We start from the raw sequence: 23,624 nt of genomic DNA on the forward strand, positions 1-23,624 counted from the left end.
AAGAGTTGATAGAAAGGGACACAGCACCTAGATGCTATGGAGATGGGTGCCACAGAAGAACCATAGACAGAGGTGATAGGGAGGGACATAACACACTTTTATAATAGACTACATATGCCAACACACAGAGACATGAACACATCAGGTCAAAGTGGTATGGGACACATGCAGTCTAGTTCCACCTTGAGGAGTGGCATTGAGATGAGAGCTATCCCTTGCTCTCCTACTCAGTATGTTCAGGATCATCTCAAAGTATGGCTCTGAGGGACACATTCTGAGGCCAAGAGATGAAAGATGGTCCAGCAGTTAGCACACTAGCCTAGGACTTGGAGAAATGGGTTCCAAGTCCCTGCTCTGGCACAGATTTCCTGTGTTATTTGAGCAAGTCATCTAGCCTTCCTGTGCCTCAGTTCCTCATCTGTAAAATGGGGATAAGAGCACTTCCTATCTCACAGGCATAAATACTATGGTAATGGGAGCCATGTAAGTTCCTAACATAGACAGACATTGAAGCTGCTCATCCTCACTTCTATGCGTGATCACTTCTGTGCCCTTTAAAAATGAACATAAGAACAAAAACAAAAACATTGCAGTTTGAGTTTCTCTTATTCACTTACATTTTCCAGCATTTTCAAATTCATTTAGACTCAAACCAAATTTTTGTTGTTTCAGTTTTTTGGAACTGCCAGCTAACCAAAAAATTATTTATTTGCCCAGCTCTTCTAATTATATGTATATGTGATGTAGCAGTTTTAAATGTACACCTTTGAATAGTTTCCCATGTACACACTGTAGCATAAGGCCACCCCACATCAGATGTTGCAAAAAGAAAACAATTTTATAATATCAGGAACAATTCTAGGTGGGGACAAGCACTTCCAGTCTTAGTGAAATCAATATATGGATCATCAGTGTGTGTATTTTATACCAATACATGAGACAGATATAACATTTCCATTTTCTGTAAGAACTTAACTGGACTGTTTGCCTATTTCTGATGAATGTCAGGAGTATGTATTCAAATAATGATGCACTCAAACAAGAAAAGATGGTCCAGTTAATTTAAAAAAAAAAAAGTTAAAAAGTGTTTACACACTGAAAACCTAAACGACTGAAAAACAAATATAAAGTGAATTACTGTACCTCAGAGTAGCAAAAGCTTAAGCATAAGCACTGATAAATTATGTAACATATGTTTCACATACCTACTATTCTCTGCTGTTTCTGTAAAAACCTGCAGTTACTACACAGTATTTTGGCATGGTCTATTATTTGCCAACATGAAAATAGATACTTTGATCAGCCTCTTGATCCTTTTGAGTTTGTACATCTTGTTTGGTCATGGCAAAACACAAAAAGTCTTAAATTGTTCATAAATCAGATAGTAGATAGAAGAAATGTTCTGCTCTAAATAAGAACTCCAGGGGCTTACTGCATCAAATTCTACCCCCACTTAAAAACAAACAAAAAAACACACACACACTGCACAGTCTCTTGGGAAAATTGTACAAGTATAATAAATTCAATGTTCTGTATTAAAAACTAGGCTCAACAGCGTTCTACCAGCCACAAAAGGGGCATTACTGTTTGCTGTTTCTGAATGAACTTCCCTTTGTCATAATTTAAATCAACTTTCATTTTTAATCTACATACATAAAATATTAAATCCTAGAAACTTTAATTACTTTGAAAAGCACTTACTGAATATTTTAATGTCACTGCATGGGTTCTTGTATACCAAGAACCTCAGGAAAGTCCTTAAGGGCAAAATCCTCTGGCTAAATCTGTGGTCTGAATCAGAGATACCTAGTAGCAATAGTGACTTAAATCCATTTCACTGCACAAATGTTCCTCCTAAAAATGTTTCCATGTACTAAACAGAAGCTAGCTGTTCATCAGATCCACATCAGGAAGAGTGTATCTCCAAAAACAGGGTATGGTTTGACCCAAAAGTAACATTTTTGCTTTGACACTTGCTCAATTCCAAATCTTTCTATGTCAAGTGCATGGAAATAAGGTCCTGATTGGAACAAAAATAGTCCATCTCTGAGGCAGAGAATAGCTTATGCACAACAGCTACTATACCCATGGAGCAGCTGTGCTAAAGAGACATAAGCTTTTGGCTATGCATAGGAGTTACCTGCTAAGGCCACAAAACAAACGGAACAAATTTTCAAGTTGGCCTTACTTGAATCACCATTTTGCTTGTTCATGAGGTAGACATACTGGATTTTGTGTACTGAAATAGCCCAAGTGATATACAGCAGATGGGAATGGGAAGAAAAAGGACATTTCCTCAACAGGTATATAGTAAGTTAGACCTTTTATAATGGAATTCTTTGTGCTTTCAGAGAGAGTCAAGAAGTCTGGAGAATGCTGGTAGCCAGCATGGAAGACCTTAACCAAGAACATGCACTGCATATAATAAGTGCACCCCAGATATAGGACTAGCTAATGGAGGACCACTGAGGAAGTGCAAGATCCCCAAAGCTTCCCTACAGCCAGAGCTGTATCACTTGGACCCAAGACTGAGGCTGTGCAGAATTCTAAACATAAACCTTCCTAACAGGAAAATTTCACACATCTAAACGTATAATCCTCTAGAACAGTGTTTCCCAAACTTGGGATGCCGCTTTTTTAGGGAAAGGCCCTGGCGGGCCGGGTCAGATTGTTTACCTGCAGCGTCCGCCGGTCCGGCCGATCGCGGCTTCCACTGGCTGCGGTTTGCCGCTCGAGGCCAATGGGAGCTGCTGGAAGCAGTGCGGGCCGAGGGTCATGCTGGCTGCACACTTGTAATTTCATCAAAGAATGAAATCAGGTTGCTTTGTCAAGGCCTATTTTTCACAAAACCATGTTAACTAGCATTAATTCCCTTGCTATCTTTTAATGTTTTTATCAAATGAGACTAATATTATTTTATTTAGGATTGATGTTAGGCTAACTAGCCTGTAGTTTTGTCTTCTGGTCTTTCTCCAGTATTCAACATTTATTAATAATTAACATCAACAGGCCATATATTTCCTCAGCCAACTCTTTTTGGACTCTTGGATGAATGTGATTTGGGCCTCATGATTAAAAATGTATATCCCTAGTAGATGTTGTCTAACAGCCTCCTCAGTTATTCTAGTGGACTGGAAATTTTTTCATCATCCTCAAATGATATAATTATATCAGTCTTATTCTATTGCAATAGTGCAATGGCATCAGATAGATGACTATAATATTTTAGTCTAACTATAGATTTTCATAGTATGGTAGAAGTAATAGTGAAGGATACAAATCATGGACTTCACTTGCCCCTTCATACAAGTAGTCCCAATTAAGTCAGTAGACTGTTTTCTCCTTTGGTGTAAAACAACTTATTCCAGACCTGAGTTCACCCCCAATAAGACTCTTCACATAAGGACTACGTGTCTGATTCAAGGTTTGAAAAATAATGTCTCCCATTGCATTTTCAATAAACTTTTTCCATGTATGGTATTTTATTAGTGTAATAAAGTAAGCATGACCCTCATTAAAGGTCATGGCTTCTGTATGTATGTTCTTTACACTTACATTATTTAGATACTCTGATACCAAGATGATGGATTCCATTTGGGAAGACAGAGATAAAATTATTAAAATATCTGAAAAAAAATTTCAATTTTTATGTTGCTAAAACTTCCCTGTCTCACCAATATTGTTTTTAAGGAAAACTTCAGTAAATCATAACAAAAAGAGAGCTTTACAGTTTCTGAAGTACTCTGATCCTGCTCTTCCACATTCACAAATGAGAAATTTTAACCTCATATCCATAATTCCACCACATCTAGATAAATTTACTTCAAAGATTAGATAAGCACTTAAATGTTGGCTTTATAGTTAAGTATATTTTAAAGATTAATTTTACTTTAAAGAAGTTATCTCAAGTGCCTTATGTATTTTTTCAATTGATTTTAAAATGTGTATTTTATAGATTGCTGAAAAAGAAAAGTTAAACTTACAAACATATGCAGTGCTGTATAAAGTGGCATCACTAAAGTCAGTGGGAAGACTACTATTGATATCAACAATCTTTGGATCCGGTCCTCAATAAATATAGAAAAATGAATTATCAGTAAGTGGTTGGGGTCCCATTTTGCTCCCACTGAAGCCACTGGACATTTTTGCTATTGATTTCAATGACAGCAGGAATAGGCCCAGGAACCTTCAATCTTCACCAATGATGCCTGGATAGGTAAAACCAAATAGAAGTTCCACTGAAAACAACACAACCATTCATCTAAGTAAGGATTGGGCTCCAAAACAGGCCATATAGGCAGTTAGAAGGACTGATTACTATGCTCTGTAGTAAGGGTTTGCAGAATTGGGCTAGTGGATAGATTCAATGGTTAAAACATGTTACTATTACTTATAATTTAATAGTAGCTGCTTTCCCAGAACAAGGGATTAGGGTAGGGAGGCAGCACAGAAAAGAGGAAGACTACTCATATTTCTTTAAAATGAGAGGAATGAAAGAATAAAGAATTTAAAATGTCCTTCACAGCTTTTTCTGTGGCACAAAGTTTCAGGCCCAATCTTGCAAATGCTCATGCATGTCAAAAACTTTATGCCTGGGAGTAGTTTCCATTCAAAACAATGGGACTACTTAGATGTAAAGTTACTCATGCACATATACATTTGCAGGATCAAGCATAGAACTGTTGCTTTGAAAGAGCATGCTGCAGAACACTGCCACATTCTCTGGACTGCACCAAACAGAAACCGCTCTCATACTGACTGACAACACCTCCCACCCCCACACTGCAGTTGCTGTACAGTCACAGAGTGAGCTATTACTATGTCTGTATAACACAGCACCATCAAAGCATGATACTGCAATAGTGAAAACTCTGTCTTTATGGTAGACACTGGGAATCACTAGATTTAATACTGTCTCAAAATTCAGTCTGTACAACAGAAACCTAGACTTTTCTTTGGGCAGTCAGCATGGAGTAACTGTAAAAAAACAAAAAAAAACCTCTACCTTTCTTGCATGCTTTTGGCATTATGACAATAATATATTTAGCACTTCTATAGCACCTTTCATTAAAGGATCTTAAATCACTTCACAAACACCAATAAATTTAGCATCAGAACACCCCTCCCTGCAAGACAGCAACGTATTTTTCTTTATTTAATGGATGGGAAACTGAGACTAGGAGAGATTAGAAACTAATTTTTCAAAAGCATCAACTAAATTTGGATGATGCAGTGTTTTGGTGCCCAATTCTAGATACTTTGGCGCCTCGAGTTTGCCAGCAGAAAATGAGGCACTCAAGTGGGCACTTTGGAAAATACTGGCCTCAGAGACTTGCCCAAAGTCAAACAGGAATTCTGTACTAGAGCCAAGAATAGAATTCATGCTGTTGATTCCCAGGCCTACCATCCTTTTTCAATGGACAAATAATGGTGCTCTTTTCAGGTACATCAACCCACGTATAAGTATTGAAAACCTAGTCACAATCATTGGTGTTAAACTCCTCTGCCTAAACAAAAATGTTTTATATTTCTTGATTACTATATAGCATAATATGGCATGATTTAAAAACATATACTAAGACTTTTCTAAATGTTTTCTTATCCTTGTTTACATTCATTCTCTCGCTGGCTCTCCATCTCATACTGAACTGTTCTTGTATTCAGTGGATCCTCAGCCTCGCATATAGGCTTCATGTGAACTAAGTTAATTGACACCATCTTAATCACGAATGCCACAACTGTTTGAACAAAAGAGACTTGCCCAAAGACTTGCCCCCTCAAAAATGTAAGAAAAATTTCCTTTGACATAATAAAAGTAGATTTGACACAGTCCTCCTTTAAGGCTAAGATTCAAGGCACCAACAACAACAAAAAAGTTAAGTATTTAATTAGTCCCGTTGACATCAATTGGATTCTTCACTCACTTTAAGTAAAGCACATGATTAAATGTGTGAATCATCAGGCCCTTCACTGATTTTCATTGCCCATGTAAGACCAAAAAATTTTGCATAATGTAAAGAAACAGCACAAATAATGAAGAGCAAAGGGGACTGTTTGATTTCTTTCTGTTTTAGTATTTTATAAGGCGTTAGTAGTGGCAGACAAGTAGGTAAGGACCGTTGTTTGCTTAACATTGTCATTTTTTATCTTGGCAGTGACCCTTTAGAAGGAAGAGATAGGAAAATCCAATAAAAGGCACCACTTCATAAGAGTCAAAAGTTGGAGACAGTCTAACCAGGCTGGCAAATATGAGTTCAATTAATAGCAAAGGTTGACATAGCACTGGTACATCTGATATTTCACAAAGGGAAGGACACCCATTCAGAAATAAGATTTATGGCAAATATATTTGATAGGTTTCCTAGATATAGAAAATTCATTTAATAAGAGCAGTCTGACTGAAAGAAAACACTGAAGAAAAAGAATAATTATCTACTAATTGTTTTTAAATCTAAAAATAAAAAAAATTAAATGAAAAACCTCAATGAAATTGACATTTTAGCATGAAAAATATTTTTCTTTCTTTATACACTGAAAAATATTCCCATGTTGACATGATATATTACTCTGTGCTTGTTTCTTTCAGGAGGTGTTCTTTATCTCAGCATATGTGCCATGAGATACAAGGTTACCATGGCAAACGCATTTTTTATTGAACAGGAAGGTAAATAAATAAAAGATGTACCATGTGCTGGCACACAAGTCAATGTTGCTCAAAAGGTGTAGTAAATTACATCCTCTGAAGTTGTTCAACTTTTATTTTTCCTGAATAAACAACTTTGCATCGTGCTATATAGGAGAAGAGCTAGAGGCAAAGAACTCTCCTTCCAAACTCGTGTGGCAAGATACCGATATTTAAAAAGTTATTAAAGGCAAAACGTTACTGAAAGTTTAAGTTTACAAATGTAAATGTAGCAAAGTCAGGAGAAAAACAAGTTCGGGATCCTATAGCAATGCATGCAGATGGGGATCCATCCGCCTGAATCAGTTTCCAGGATCAGGGCTTAAATACCCATTACAGCCTACACCCTGTGCTCTTTTTTTCCCTCACCTACTCTCATCAGCTTTCCCATAATGCAGGCAGATCATTAAGGTCTTGATGTCTGCAGCTCTGCCTATGATGTAAAGTAGTCTTCTTTCCCATTTCCTGTGACAGGGGACAAAACAGGAATACTCCCCTTTCAATACACACCTAAAAGCAGACTTCACAAGAAATGAAGTAGAGTGACTGCCTGTGACTATTTTTTTTCCTGACATCTAAACTTTTTCTGCAATAAAAATGTCTTATTGGGAGAAGACTGGCAAATTATCTTACATTTTCCAAGGGGGAAAAAAGTTAAGCTATAACCTGGTAATTATATTCTCTTCCAGGGAACAAGAAGAATCCTGAAATCACTATATTTTGCATAAAATAGAAGTTAACTTCATTTGAAGGTATCTGCTTTAGAGAGGTGGAATTTCTGGTGAGACCTGTGACATGCAAATTTCATGATAATATGTCATCTGAGAATGACAGTTTTACAAACATAACAGTGCTGTGGAAATTGGTGAGTATGCTGTAACGAAGAGGGGAAAAAATCTCATCAATTCAACCACAGGCAAGATCATTCCTTTACCAAATACAGGCAGACCCTGATTCTACCACCCGATCCATTCAGGCAGAACTGTGCAACTATGATAATCCCAAATGGCTTCACTGAGGTTCTGCACAGATCAAGGAATCCACAGACAGCAGATTGCAGGATCATGGCCTTAGTTGGCAGGATTCTGGATAAAGTGAATCCTAGCTGAAGCCCGTAGACAGCGCTGCAAATCAGGAAAGACATTCCTTTATTACTCCCCACTAGAGATATGAGAGTATTTCATTTTTCAGATCGTTGGCTGCATTGAAAATAATAATAATTTTTTAAAAAGCATTTGTTTTGGGTCAAGCCAAAGTGAAAGTTGTTCAACAAACCAAAGTTTCATTTCAGGTCAAACAAAAATATTGTTTGACCCAACATGAAATGTTTAGTTTTGGTTTTGTTTTTAAATAAAAATCTGAAACTAAAAGTTACTCTGAATCAAAAAATTGAAACATTTTGTTTTGATCTTTTTGAAAGGAAACACTGATGTTTCACATCTTCTGTTCATTTGTTTTGTTCTATTTTTTGGCTAGAAGAATGTGTTGAATTAGACACAAATTTGATAAATGTTTTGGTCAACACGAAATAGCATTTTTCAGAGAAAAAAGTTCTGTACGAAAAATTTCTCCCAGCTCTACTCACCTCTTCCCCCATGTGCAGTGAAATAACTACAGACACAGACACCTAACTTTTGTTTTAAAGGAAACTGGGCATTAGGAAAACGTCTGAATCACAGGCCTATGCAAATATTTAAATTTAAGCCCAGGAGTAGCGCCACTGAGTTTAATGGGACAATTCACATGACTAGAGTTATGCACATGCATACATTTTTACAGGACCAGAGCTCGATTCTCTAGTTCCATTTAAAATTGTATTCCAATTTCCTGGCTGATCTAGGAATCTTGTTGTTTTGTGCTGCTACTTTATGTTTAAGCTGTGATTTATGGAATTTTGCATCTCTTCTATCTCCCATCAAAATATTTCCCAAACCATGTAATTTTCAAGATTAGCTGACAATTTATAATTCTATTTTCCAGAACAAGAGTATTTAATTTTGTAAAGTCATTGCTTCTTTTCCTTTCTCCCCACCCCATTATTATTAGCAGTAGCTATTTTGATATGTAAGTTTCAAAAGTAAAAACCAAAACACAACATTTTCATTGCATTCAGTTTTTGGAGGTATAACCATGTCTTTGATAGGCTTTCTGTGGGACACTATAAAATAACGCATTCATTATTTTAATGAATTACAAAAAATAATTATAATTACATCAATGTTATTTTTAAACAGCTAGCCCGAGAACTGATCTATAATACCTCAACTTAAAGGGACACTGTCAATAAGAATCATATTTTAAACAAATACATCTCCTCAACAATTAACTTTAAAACTGACATAATTAAACACACTTCCAATCGACATTTTGCTATTATATTGTTTGTTTAGGTCCCAATTCTGCATTGAGATTTGCAGAGGTACAGGAATCTCCTTATATGGAGCTCATGGGTAGAATCAAAGCCTTACTTTGTAATTTTCTCTCAGGACGGACAAAAAAAGTCAATTAAATCAGATTCACTTCCTGGTTCATAATTCTGCAATGATTGAATTCCAAATACCCTAAGGGAGAGTTTGTTTAAAATAACTGTTCCTATTAGAATAAGAACAATGGAAACTTTCCTATTGGTCTTACCTGTTGTGAAAGATTGTTTTATAAAAATCTAAAGCCCTGCTCTTGCAAGTTTAAGTCTGTTGGTGGTCCTATCAAGCTGAATGGGTCCTCTCGTCTCTGCAATGTTACTCACATGCATAATTTGGAACCAAATCTGAGTTGATTGTGTTCCGTGAAATGCATTGGCAGATGTTTACTTGATATTCGGGAAGGAATTTTCCTCCAGGGTAGATTGGCAGTGGCCCTGGAGGTTTTTCGCCTTCCTCCGAAGCATGGGGCAGGGGTCGCTTGCTTAAGGAGTGGGTGGATCGGCTTATGTGGCCTGCATCTTGCAGGAGGTCAGACTAGATGATCATAATGGTCCCTTCTGATCTTGAATTCTATGATTCTATGATTCTATGATACAACAAACTTGGAAAACTGTTTTAGAGAAAAAGATAGTCAAATTAAATATCTATATTTGTCCAAAGTGTGGGGCAACAGAAAAAAAAAAGTTTCAATGGAACTACCCTAGTTATAAACATGCCTAGATTTAAAAAGTTATGTTTAAAGTTGCTGTATTATTTTTCAGAATTATATGCAGAGGATTCTTCCTGTTTTGTTTTTATTAATATATGAAAAATAAAAATAGAACAAGAACTTCATTCTGAAACCAATTACTGTTGATTTTAAATAAACTAGTTTATAGTCAGATCGTGAAGTCCCCGCTCAGAATTCTGAGCACTTACTTATGCAAAATATTTCCATGATGTTCACAGTTTGATACCACACTTTCAAATTTGCCACATACTGAATTTTTACAAATAAACTCACAGAATCTCCAGAATGATAATACACGGGACAAACCCATTTCTCAAAAAGTCTGATTACAATTTGCATTTATAAAATCGCCTTCCATCCTGTGGGACCCCAAAGAACTTTTAACAAACTGACAAACTACAACAAATATTGTAGTGTAAATATGTGCTTGAACCAGTACCAATTAGTCATGTAATTAGTCCCACTGCTTTCATTGGGACTAAGAGTATTAACAGTGAGCTTCTATACAGGAACTTCAACCACTATGAAATACAGTCACATCAGGAGTAGAACACAGTATCTGCCTAACAATGCACCAAAATCCTGCAATACAGTTTGGATAAAAAAAAATAAAAAGCATATTTTACAACTAATTTCCTTGTATAGCCATCCCTTATTTCAGAATCTTTGACTTTGTAAGAGTCTATTACCTTGACTAGATTTAAATTTATATTTATGCTTGACAGCATCTAATTACCCTACACAATCATCTATGCCTTGGAGCAAGAAGGCCTTTAGTAACAAACATTCCAGCAGGATCTTTATGTTGTTGCTTTTCACACTGTGGGATATTGCACATTTCTTCCAAGAAAGAGCAGGCAATCTTGAAAGCTAATTCCTATCTAGGAAACATACCTACTTGGACTATACTTATTATTAAAGTCATCCTAGATTTTTGTGGGTTTTTGGATGTATTTACAGTAGTCATTTCGCCTACCCCGCCCTCCAGCAGCATTAGTTGCGGGCATGAGATTCAGATCCTATGCCCTCAAGATTATTCCCCACCCCTCACCCCCATCCTGCTGTACACAGAAAGAGAGAAGCTCAAAATTCAAAAAGGTAATATCTAATCTAAGGACTGACTAGAGTTACTTAAGCCAAAATCCTGAGACTCTGAAAGCCTCTTTCCCCATGTATGTCAACTCACTAGCCTGGTCAATCAATGGGGTGCTCAAGACAGAAAGGGGACAGAGATAAGATGAGGTGAACATATATAAATGCAAGATCAGACCCAGAATTTATGATCAGTCCCATTAGTGATCTTTGCTTTGTTTAGTTCTCTGTATTCATTCAGCATTTAATTTATACAATAAAACAAGCTTAACATTTTCCCCTCTAGTATTTGGAAATCACACCCATCTTGCAGAAGAATCTGTCTTAACCTTTACCTAACTCCTTTTCAGGGAGTCTACAGAACACTTTTCCTTTTCAAATGAATGTGAATTTCAATTATTACCCTAGACACTCTCCAAAATCTTTAAAGGGTAGAAATAGCTAGAGGACGACAGTTCCGTGTCACTGCAACTTTTGAGGTTTTGAAGTGTGGTTTTGTTCTGCGTCTGAACAATACCAAAATATCTTAAATGCACAAAAACTGAAGTGTGTCAAAATGTCTATTTTGGCTCAAAGATTAAGCTTTTTAGCATGTCTGGCTTGGAATGTAGGAGACCAAAATTCAAGTCCCCTGCTCCTCTGCCTGATTCAGAGCAATTTTTTTTATACCAACCTATTCTCATTCAGCTACAGCAGTCATTTGAACCTAGGGTTCCCACATCCTAGCCTAGTGCCGTAACCACTAAGCTATAGAACAAGTCTACCATGTCTGCTCTCTCTCCCCTTCCTTCCCTGCCATGCCACAAAAATCCATCAGCTATATCACCACAAAACATGTCCACGTCCAACAGCTCTATTAAAGTAATTTCTATTTTTTTAAATCACTGTGCAATTTTATACTTACTAATTAATTATCTTATACAACAGTCTCAAAGTATCAGAGGGCTTTTATCTTGATTTTGAATCACTCCCTGTGTACAGAATCTCTATATAATAAGTTATGTTCAAGTTCCTAACAGCGTTAAGAACAATTAGGAAAGGTTTCTAGCTTCAGCCGTCGATTCTGTAGGTCATCCAATGTCCTTCCTAATGGATAAATACTGTAATTTATCATCATCAGTCACCATCAGCATTATTCTTTTTACTATCATATATTCATGAACATTATTCGATATAGCTTAGTGGAGCATAAAAGAACTGCATGATTAAAGTGAAAAGGAGCAGAGTTTGAGACAGCACAGGTTTTATGGTTACTGCATGGACTGAGAAATGACATAGGTCTTCTAAAAGTGAGAAAGCGTTTGTCATCAAATTATAGCTACCTCTTGGCAGAAGACTTAAAGGCATCTCTGGCAATGGACTTGAAGGCAGCTACTCACATTCCTGTCTAACTCTGTCAGTGCAATATGAAAGAAGAGTTAATTATGAGAAGTATAAAGTACGTGCTAAATACAGTACTGTAAACCCAAACGGACTTAACAGCAGATGGGGCTTGGTGCAAAACCTAGGGAAATCAATGGAAAGACTTCCATTGACTTCAGTGGTCAGGCCCAGATACTGATTCAGGGATTAAATTCACACATTTTACCAGTATGAAAATTTATAAGAGTAATTATTTTTCCTCATCACATCCATGAAAGTCTTTAAATGCCTTACAATTTAACAAACAAAGCTAATAAAAGGACTTTCGTACAGTGGAATAATACTATTCAACAGCAATTTAGTTTGCTTAAACGCTTCCTTCTCCTTATTAATTATCAAAGTAGCTTGTCCCCTGCAGTACCTTAAAATGGGAGGCTACCAGAAAGAGGCAAAGAAATTATATTTGAACATATTTGGTATAACAGATATTTTCCAGTTCCTGGGGTCAACTTGGACACTTTGTAAACGAAAAATTGTTCCAGCATATAAGAACCATGCAAAGCCTTCTACACCACAGAAATCCCATTGAAGTTGTGTGTGAAGAGGCAAATCCTAGTGTCACCGCTACAGAGGCAGAGGGCCCCACAAACAGAAAATACAGTTCTGTTCTACTCCATAAGAATTACCTGTAGGTTATTTTGGAAACAAAACAAAGATAAAGGGGTTCTTGTGCAGGTCTGGAGGGACTATAAAATGCGAGTGAAAGCCCCTCCAGCCTAATAGCTATGTTCTTACTCTGTAACCGGCTTCCTTTTCCCCTTGCCCTTTTTGAGTTCCACAGTGCACAGCCAGTTACTCAGCCTGGCTCCTGGGGTGACGATTTGGTCTTAAGTGCTCAAGTATTGGACACTCGGCAATAGGTATGTGAATTTCAGTCTAATTTGTTTTCCTATTGTCAATAGGTAAATGAGTCAATGGGAGGTTCACTTTAGAAAGATCTGTAGAACTAAGCCCTATAAGTTACTCACTTAAAAGTTTGCTTCAGAACTCTTTAAAAAAAAAAAACCACCGCATTTTAAATACCCATGGTATGACTTTTGCATGCACCCAGGATGTCTGAGGTTCTAGACACAAATGGCCTTTTTGCAACATATATAGTCCTGCTCCTACATAGGTCATGCTATTTAGGGCCCAAACCTGCTTGTCCTGTGCATGCAAGTGGTCCCACTGAAATCATGAAGGTAGTCCTGTGGGGAAGGTGATCAGGACACATACCCAGAAAGGAAAATGTGCTCATTTTTCTCCAACCCCCACCCTGACTTCTCCTCTTGTATGAAACCAGTCTTGTGAACGAAGGGTGTGTGGCCACCTGTCAGGAGGGGGGCAATTCAAGGCAGAGTAAATGATTTCAATATTCACTTGCTCTCTGCATTCCCCATATACCCAATTCCTGCATGTAGAGCTTGAAAAATATAGTTCTAACCCTATAGCAAGATTATTAATGCAGATTCAAATAAGCTTCTTGGGCTGGCATTCATATACTTGATCGCATAATCTAGGTTTGTAATATTTCTCTCTGTCTTCAGCATGGAAATGGCATGGCTCACTCACATCCGGTGTAAGAAATTGAATCTGAATCTAAATCTTAACTGTTGCCATAAAATTCTGGGGATAATGAACTATCTTTTTTCCACTCTTCCTCATTTTTCCACCTTAGAAACCTGATGTATCTGACTTTGTATTGACCCACAAAAATCAATACATTTGATATATCACAATAATATTACAAGTCAAAAAAAAGCTAGCTACAGAAACTTGGAGAAATGTGAAGTCACTTTTGATTTTGATTTCTTATTTCAATCCTAAGCAAACTCAAAACACAAACACACACAGCATATGGAAAGAATTTCTGAGACAATCATTACCTGGAGCTGAATACCTTTTAAACAGAGCACTAAATCTTACAAGTTTTCAAGTTTGCTGAAACTGCGGTTAGTGTGTAATGTAAGAGCTCATGTTTTTCTGTGTATCCAAGCAGGAAAAGATAATTTTGACTGAACAGACAGATCTTGTTCAAGACCAGTACTTATATAGGAATATCTACAATAGATCGATATTGTCACATTAAAAGTAGGCCAATGCTCATCCACTGTCTCCTATGTGTGAATGTACCACATAATGTAAAAATTCAGTCTTGTAAGTTTTTGAAAGACAACATAAAATAATTTAAAAAAATTAAACATATGAAAAATAGCTTAATAGGACCATCCACCAAAACACAAAATATGTGTCCTCCAAGGCCCTGATCCTGCAAAGAGATCCATGTGCAGGGATTCCTCTGTCCATGTTGATCCCCACTGAACAGACACAGGTGTCCACCAATTTACTTCTCTTTGCAGGATTAGGGCCTAGTTTGGGGAAACCACTATAACAGGATGAAAGAACACACAAAAGACATTAGACTATTTCACCTTTTATTCACTGAAAACTAAACCTTGATGCATACAGAGATTAAACTCTCTTGGAGGTCAAATTTATTTGAACTTAATAGGGGCTTTACTACATCTTAAATTTTCAGAACTTAGCCCTGAGAAAGCGGAGTTTAAATTTCTTGCTCTTAAATCCACTGCACTTTACAATAAAGGCAATACTCATACTCCCACTGACTTCAATAGGAGCTCTGCCTGTCTATATATTATACAGTTATAGTTAACTCTTATGCTCAACCAATAACTGCCTTATAATAGCAGAATAGCACACAATTAACTTTCACATATCTATTTTAAAAATATATTAACTTAGAGTTGCAGTAATGGATTGTAGTTCAGAACTGCTAAAGAAAATTTTAGTTTCCTGTATTTTAAAACTAAATTTAAAAAAAAAATACTTAAGTGTGAGAGAATAATAGAGACTCAGAGGAGAACGATTAAAATTTTCAAAGATCTCTTTGCTCATACAAAGAACAGCAAGCACCAGGTGGTGTAGATCATCTTTTTTTTGGTAAACAGACTGAAGCCTCACAATGTTAATACCGACAGGAATGATCTTAGTTTTGCATCTGCAGAAAAAGCAATATGCATGAACTGGCATGTCATACAGATACCAAATTTGTTGTGGTTATTGACTATTAAACAGCGCTTTTTTTTTTTATGATCACTAAGAGCTATTGTCTAAGACCACGGGCAGCTGTTAAAAACTACGGATTGACAAATGCCATTTGCTGTATTACACAGGTAGAACTCAGGAAGCTAAAATAATTTATGAAGCAAGCTTTCAGGCAGAGTTCAGCGGAAATAAGAGTAATTGAAAAGGTATTTTCCTCTATGCAGATAAATTATGATAATGTAAAAACATAATTTTAGAAATAAACAGCAGCAATCATTTAACAAAAGGTTTGGAATGAATGTGACTAATTTATCAAAGTTCTCTCTAAAAACATCAATAGTATTGTTTATTACAATCTTGCCTAAGGACTAACTATAGATGGGGTTCTACTGGGCTAGGCCTTGTACAAACCCAAAGTAGTAGGCAGTCTCTGCCCTGAAAGCCTACAATTTAAAAATCGACAAGCCAGACACACAGTGTGCCTATAATGCAATTAGTGAGTGTGACTGCTGCGTGTGTAGACATAGGTGAGCCAGTTTTAATGTAGCTAGCTCATGCACCAATAGAAGTGGAGCTAAGGCAGTACAGCTTCACTATGGGCTGTACAGCTGGGTAATAACTGGGGTAGCTAGGTCGTGCTGACGGCTATGCTGTTACAACTTCACAGCTACCAGTACAGAAGCTCGACAGAATAAGGTAGCTTGGGTATGTCAACAAATGCTATAACTACACACCCAACTGCAGTGTAAACGTACCAACAGTATGGGAGAAAAAGGAATCACTCAAGCAGAATGAGTTTAATTAGGAGGGAACAAGATAGTGGAAATAAAAGTGAAGGGAGAGGGGATACTGAAGGGAAGAGATTGGGAGGGATATACAGTTATTAGATGTTTTGCCCAGGGGAATGCTGGTTTACAACTACTTTCTTGAGGAAAGTACTCAATAAGAAGTTATGCCAAATTTATTTCTAAGTAAGTGACCATTAATGTTTCAGTCAGTAAAATAACACCTTTGTTTAACCAGGAAAGTCACTGTAACAGCCAGTTGTAATTTACTGTGATAACTCAGGTCCCAATCCTGAAAACTTACTGCAGCAAACCCAGTGACTTCAGTCTGACTACTCACATGAGTAAAGTTATATCTGTACTCGGGTGTTTGCAGGAGAAGACCCACAAGCAATTCCTTGCTTCACCACAGATTTTCTGTGTGACGTTGACTTGGGCCAGGTTGATACTAGAAAAGTGCAGACAATGAAGGGCCTATCTTATGAAAAGAGGTTAAAATAGCTTGGCTTGTTTAGCCTAGCAAAGTGAAAGGTAAGGTTGGGGGGAAGCAGGAGAGAGAGAGATTTCATTGTTCTCTATAAACACATCAGGGGAGGGAGAAGAGCTCTCTCAGCTAAAGGAAAGTGTTGGTAAAAGAACAAATGGGTATAAACTAGCCATGAATAAATGTAGGATGTAAATTAGAAGCAGCTTCCTAATCATCAGAGGGGTGAGGTTCTGGCACAGTTTTCCAACAGGCATCGTAGGGGCAAACAACCTAACTAGTTTTAAGAAAGAGCTTGATACATTTATGAGTTTATATGACAGTTTTGCCTGCAAGAGCTGGAGTATGGACTCAATGACCCAGGATTTCCCTTCCAGTCCTGAGTTCCTGTTCCCCTGCATAGCTATGCCAGCAAGCCTTCCTAATGTAGATACAGCTTATACCAGCAAAGAAGGGCTTTAGCCAGTATAGTTTATACTGGTTCAGCAAGAAAAATAATCTATACCTTCAAAAGCAGCTTTTGCTGGTACAAGCTGTGTCTACACTGAGGCTTTTGTTAGTATAGAAGTGTGACAAAAAAATCCAACATTACTATACCAATAGAAGTTTCTAGTGCAAAACTGGACTTAGTCTCTCTGGACCTCAGTTCCCCATCTGTAAAATGGGGATAGACATACTTCCCTACCTTGCAGAAGTCTTGTGAGGAAAAATATGTTAACTATTGTGACATGAGCAGAAATGATGCTTACAGAGACCATATGAAGTATCTAGATAGATGCTACGGGCAGATCTTTGAATCCATTTGGATCCCCACTGGCTTCAATTGAATGCTGCATGGGCTTTACTGCAGGATTGGACCCCTAAAACCTTCTCAATAGTCAATTACCATTTAAAATAAAGAGAATAATCTTCTTCTGTATATAAAATTCAACTCTGACAAACAACTGTTATGTGTGATTTAAATATTAAGCACTGTGCAAAAAAATGTATGGAAACCAGGAATTTCACAACACAGTTCAGTCTGAGCCTAGCAAAACTTTGTTCTCTTCTATATTTAATGTTTGCATACAGCAGGGAGAACCACAGTTATCGCCATTCACTTACAAATTAGCTGAAAGAGAGGTTGAAAACTGTAGAGCAGTGAAATAACGATAAGCATATTCCTAAGCTTTACAGCTATTTAAAATTAATAGAGAATAGAATACTGTTCTTCAGTTCAAGGTAATAGGGCAGTAGGAAGAAATAGAGTTTGATAGATAACAAACTGCTTTGATATTTAAAAAAGATTTATAGCTTTAACAACAAAAGGCCATTTTGGTAATTCAACTGTGTGTGAATTTAAAATAAAGCCATAGTGAGTGGTTAGAGCCAACCATCTTTGATGTTGGCTAAGAGCACTGTCTTTTAAAAGAAAGCAAATACGATATTTTATTGAAATGAAGAGCTCTGTGAATGCTTGAGATTGATCATACCGTAGCAACAAATGCCTACACCAGCTGACTTGTAAACTTTAATCATTCTGTACACATAATAGGAACCACCGACAGCAACAACCCAGTCATTCTGTCTCAAACTATTATAACAGACGCATTCAATTTATTCAGAATATTGAAAGCCTCCTCAAAACCAGCTGAAATGGAGTACTTTGTTCGATATCACAGGAAAAAATGTCAGAATGCATACACATAAACCCAATCCTCCAAATACTGATGCACATGTTTACATTTACTCATGTGAGTAGCCCCACTGAAGTCAGTAGGATTACTGACATACTTAAAGTTAAACATAGGTAAATATTTTCAGGATAGGATCCTTTGACTTAAATTAACACATAAACCTGTAACATGGGACTTTTCAATATCAACTTCCTTTTTTGATATATTTGTAAATCCTATTGATTAGTCTGATAATGAAACAAATGTGATTTATCTTGGTTATGTTTTGAAAAATGCTGGTTTCAAAATGTAAAAATTGGGATGCCTCAGTCTTGAGAGCAGTAAGAAAAATGCAACCTCACAAAGAATCTTTATGAGTTTGCAAAATTTCAGGTGTTTTGCACGCAATACAAAATCGTCATCAACTGGACTCAGCTACACACTGATGAGGTTAGGTGTACTATTTTCAGCATTTATAGTCTTTTCTTTGCTCTCCTCTCCTCCTCCCACCATTTCAAACTCTGCAGCACCAGAAGTAACCATCTGGGGTCACAGGTTAGTGATCAGAGATTTCATGAGAGAGTGTTCACACAACCAATCTTTTCTAACGTATTGGTACCATCATCCAAGAGCACCAGTGAGAAATAGCAGCCTGTTAAGGAAACTTAAGGTTCTGTGATGCTGAAAGATGATTTCTGCTAACAGACATTCCCTGGTTGGCCAAGCCTTTATATATTGAAACTGCTTGTTATGCTGTTATTACAAGCATGGTACTGAGAGACACATCATCTTCCAAATAGCCCCGTTTATTAACATAAACACAGTGCAAAGGCTTTTAGCGGCATGACTTCGAAAAGGCTGTATGAAATGCTGCTCTAACACTTGTAAGGCTAGTAAATAATCTCTCTCACCTTCTACATCAAACCAAAGTGATCACACATTTGCCAAGGGGGCGAACAGGCAGGGATATGGGGAGCACTAGGCAAAACACAGGTGTTGAATTCTCACAGTATTAAAGACCCTTAGTCTTCCCCACGGATCTAGGGATCGCCCTTTCTGCTTTCTATCTAGAGAGCAGGCAGAGAACCGAAACGGTTTCCCGCATCCCAGTACCGGACATTTAAGCTTATTACTCCTTTCAGCCCCACTTCTAGCGCTTGGCAGCTAAAGTGACTGACATGGAAAGAATTACACCTTTCCCAGCGTATCTTAAGCGTACAGCACCATCTCTGATAGTATCAGCCTGCTCCTCTCCAGAGTGCCATAATTATCCAATGACCTAATAGCTGACAGCCTCTACTTAGAGCCACTAATTGATGTAAACATGACACATCTGTAGAGACTGATCACTTCGTGTATTTATTTCACTTGATGCAACTTGGGCAAGCAAGAGCACAGAGTCCTGCACGATTCTCCGGGGGGGGGGACTATGGAAATGACACCCAAACCGCCTCGAATGCTACAGGAGCGCAATGCTCCAAGTCTGGAGCCCTGACTCGCATTCTGAATTCTCCAGCCCCCACCTGAAGCAGACACAGCACCGCAGCCAAGACACGCTGGGAGCCCATTTCAAATCTGGACTCCTTAAAACGTATATTAACAACCCCCCAAAGCCCTTGAATCTTCCTCCAGCTGTAGCCTCCCTCCCCTAGTTAACAGGCTTCTGGTCCCTCTCGCTGCTCCGTTCACACGCTTGGAAAGGTCATCCGAATGCTTAGTTTCGTCTAATAATGATGGGTCCAAGGAGGCTCCCCCCACCCCCACAAAGTCTTCGCCTGCAGGGGAACAAAGTACTCCACTAAGGGCGGCTGCTGTATCCCCCCCGAACCAGGCAGCCCCCCCACCCCCAGGGCACAAAGGGTCTGTTTCCTTCTTGCGGCGGCTGCATCAGCCAACCTGCCCCCGTCCCCTCTAGAGCAAGGCGGCAGCCCCTTGCCCTCCCCGCGCCTCTAGACACCTCGTAGGGAGGCAGCGTTTCCCTGGCCACACAGACCGCACTTTCCCCCACCCTCTGCTACAACTTCGTCTGGAGTCAGCGATGGGGGGGGGGGGAGCACACACATGAAAGGTGCGTTAATCTTCAAGCCTCTCTGGGAGAACGGGGGCGAGACAAGGAGGGAGCCCCCCCCCGGAATAGTTCCTGCAAACTCTTACCTGGTCTTGCTGCTGAGCCTGGCTCCCCCGGCTGCCCGGGTTCGGCGCTGCCTGCTGCTCCTTCATGGCTGTCATTGCACAGAGCCGGCTTGATTCCGCTGCTCTTCCTCTCACTGGTACTTCAGCCTCGGAGACCTTTCCCTGGGCACCAATTGCATGACACCCGCCTCCCTGCTCGCCTTGAACTGGCAAAGCGGCGGCGGCGGCAGCAAATGCGGGGGGGGCGGGGGGGAAGAGGAGCACCAAGGAGCAGCAGCTTCTCTCTTCCCCTCTTCCTCTCCAGCTACCGCAACCCCCCCTCCAGCCGGAGCCCAGCGCTAGGAAGCGCGCCCCGGGGCAGCGCAGCCTGGAGCTGGCGGGTCACTGGGCGCTCTGGGCCGGCAGCCGCAGACCGAAGCGGAACACCTGGCTGGGCTGGGGCTGGGGCTGGGACTCGGCCGGCTTCCCGCTCCCCGCCAGGAGGGGACGGGCTCGCATTACTGCAGTGTGCGCGCCCCCTCCAGCAGCGGCGGCGGCGGCGGCGGCTCTCCGAAGAGCCCTCCTTGGCCAGGCAGGTGCGGAGGAGACGGAGCGGGGGCTCCCTCGCAGCAGCAGCGTCCCGCCGCCGAGCGCCGCTGGCTGCACAGCTGGAGCAATGGACAGGCAGCGCAACAAGGCGCCGCTGTCACACTCCGCTTCCCTCCTCGGCGGGAACAGCCCACTCCGAGCCCCCGGCCAGAGCGCGGGGGCGGGTCTCTGGCTGCTCCTGCCGCCGGCTTGGGCTGGGGGCTGGCCCCCGCTGCAAATGCCTTCACCCGCCTCCCTGGGAGCCCGGCCCTACGCAGCTCTGGTAAATCCTCTCTTTGGGCAGCGAAGAGCAGCTGCCCCTGGGCTCTTTGGGCTGGACTGGGGGGCGCTGTGGATCTGGCTTTAACAGGATCTGACAAGCTGTCCCCCCCCACACACAGACACACACACACCCTACACACGCAGACAGGGGAACGGGCAAAGTTAAAAAAAAAGCAGCCAGAGATTTGCAGTCCCAGCCTCAGCCTCAGCCATTTCCAGCCCGAAAAGAAGGGCTGGAGCTGGGGATATGGATCAAATTCTCAGGTTGCTTGTTGTATCCCTTATACAGTCATATCTGAGACTACCTACATAGCCTGTATAATGCTTACTTGGCTGGGAGCCATGTTCACAGGTGTGTGGGGGCAGGTTAGTCCCTAATCCTTCTACTGGATTTACAGGTGTAAACTAGGCTACCAGATATCAGGAAATAATCAGGGGCTGGAAAGGTTCAGGATCAGCACCTGGGGAATATGCATAACTAGGGTGAGAAGCCTTGATTCTGCACAGTGACCAGCCTATTCATAAGCGGCCACTGCTTTGGAGGAGTCCAAGTTTTTGACTGTCCAATGTTGGACATAAGTACGCAGCACCTACACCTCTAGTTAACATCAATGGTAGGTTCAGGTATTTAACACCTCTGAAAATCAAGCCCAAGCTGTTTGGTTATCCCTGGTTTCAGCAGTCTTCTGCTCAGTACTACTTTAACTAATCCATCCATAGATTTGGCCTCAGGCTGTTGCATGACCAGAATTAGCAGGGAGAACCCACACTGGTGGATGAGGCCCCTCCAAACCACATGTGAGAGAAACAGAGATCCAGGGCAGAGCCAGCACTTAGGAACACAAAGACTTCACTGTTCCCCACAGGGCCCAAGGCAGTGGCATCATTCCCACAGCTCCTCTCTGTCTTCCACACCATCCCTGAACCACTCATTCTCTTCTCCTTCCCTTGCTCTCACTTCCTTCCGCACTGCTCTATATTACCATAACTTCCCCCCCATTAATATAATATGGAGCTTTACCTATCTCATAGAGCTGGAAGGGACCCTGAAAGGTCATTGAGTCCAGCCCCCTGCCTTCACTAGCAGGACCAAGTACTGATTTTGCCCCAGATCACTGGGTGGCCCTCTCAAGGATTAAACTCACAACCCTGGGGTTAGCAGGCCAATGCACAAACCACTGAGCTATCCCTCTACTATTACACCTTATCTCAGCCTCACTTTTTATATGCATGCTGTGACACTACACCCCACATTCTTCATGGTGATATTGATATGATATAATTATGACATAGTTGTGATGTATTTTATGCAAGATAAGTATTGTGAGATGTCATGGGAAAGGTTATGATTTGCTGAATATGATTATCTTATTTGGATTCATGTATCATTTTTGTATCTGAAGTTATGAATATTGATTGTCTGCATTTCAAATGTAATTACATCTGGGGGATGCCCACTAGACAAGATGTTTTCATTCTAAACAGTGGGTGGGGAATGGGCCATTAGGAAAACAATAGGACTTGGGAGAAGCTTATCTCTCACCTAGGGAGCCTTCCTGTGTGCCCTCCAAACAGCCTGTAAGTGGTGACTGCTATGACTCTACAAGGACATGTGATGAGACCACACGTCTCTAGACTCCACCTTGGGATGTCAATAATTAACACAGGTCTGGGAACTAGGAGCCAAACTTTGAAACAAAGGGTTCCCACCCTATATGCCAAAGCTATATAAGGCGGGGAAGGACATCATCCAGTGTTCTTCATTCCCCACTCAAGAAGACTCCTGGAAACACCTGAGGAACAAAAACTGAACTGGAAGTGCGGGACCCAGACTAAAGGGATTTTTAGCCTGTGGAACACCTAGGCATTCCAAGCTGTAAGCAAGTGCAACCTGCTTGCATCATCTCTTTGGGTGAGAAACTGCTATTCATATCCAATCTATTCAGTATATAAAGTTTAGGGTTTTTTTTTTGTTTATTTGCTAGGTAATCTGCTTTGATCTGTTTGCTATCACTTAAAATCTGTATTTTGTAGTTAATAAACTTGTTTTTGCTCTATCTAAATCAGTGTGGGATTCATAACTCAGGGGCAAAAGGCTATTACATATTCTGCTCCACATTGAGGGAGAGGGTGCATTTTATGATCTTGCGCTGTACAGTTCCCTGTGCAGTGCAAGAGGTTATAATTTTGGGTTTATAATCCAGAGGGGGTGCATGCCTGAAGAGCTGATAGTTGCGCTAGCTGTAGCCTTTCCATGCAGGGAGTTGGTCAGAGAGCCTGCCTGCATGTGACTGCAGCTGGGTGTGTCCCAACCTATATGTATG

At 40.0% G+C, this 23,624-nt stretch overlaps 1 protein-coding gene across 2 annotated transcripts in view; it reads right to left on the reverse strand.

Annotated features, from left to right (window-relative positions):
* The window catches only part of DPP10 (dipeptidyl peptidase like 10), a 416,863-nt gene extending 395,560 nt beyond the window's left edge, over positions 1–21,303 (reverse strand). Inside the window, exon 1 of one of the 2 annotated variants that reach the window (XM_045032139.1) lies at positions 20,473–21,303. In XM_045032139.1, the coding sequence (XP_044888074.1) occupies positions 20,473–20,547 (75 nt within the window). In that variant the 5' untranslated portion in view covers positions 20,548–21,303. The remainder of the gene's footprint in view (positions 1–20,472) is intronic. The other variant, XM_045032140.1, reaches the window with a different exon arrangement.
* Positions 21,304–23,624: the final 2,321 nt, after the last annotated feature.

This window comes from Mauremys mutica, chromosome 10, assembly GCF_020497125.1.
Source record: "Mauremys mutica isolate MM-2020 ecotype Southern chromosome 10, ASM2049712v1, whole genome shotgun sequence".
Classification (NCBI taxonomy): domain Eukaryota; kingdom Metazoa; phylum Chordata; order Testudines; family Geoemydidae; genus Mauremys; species Mauremys mutica.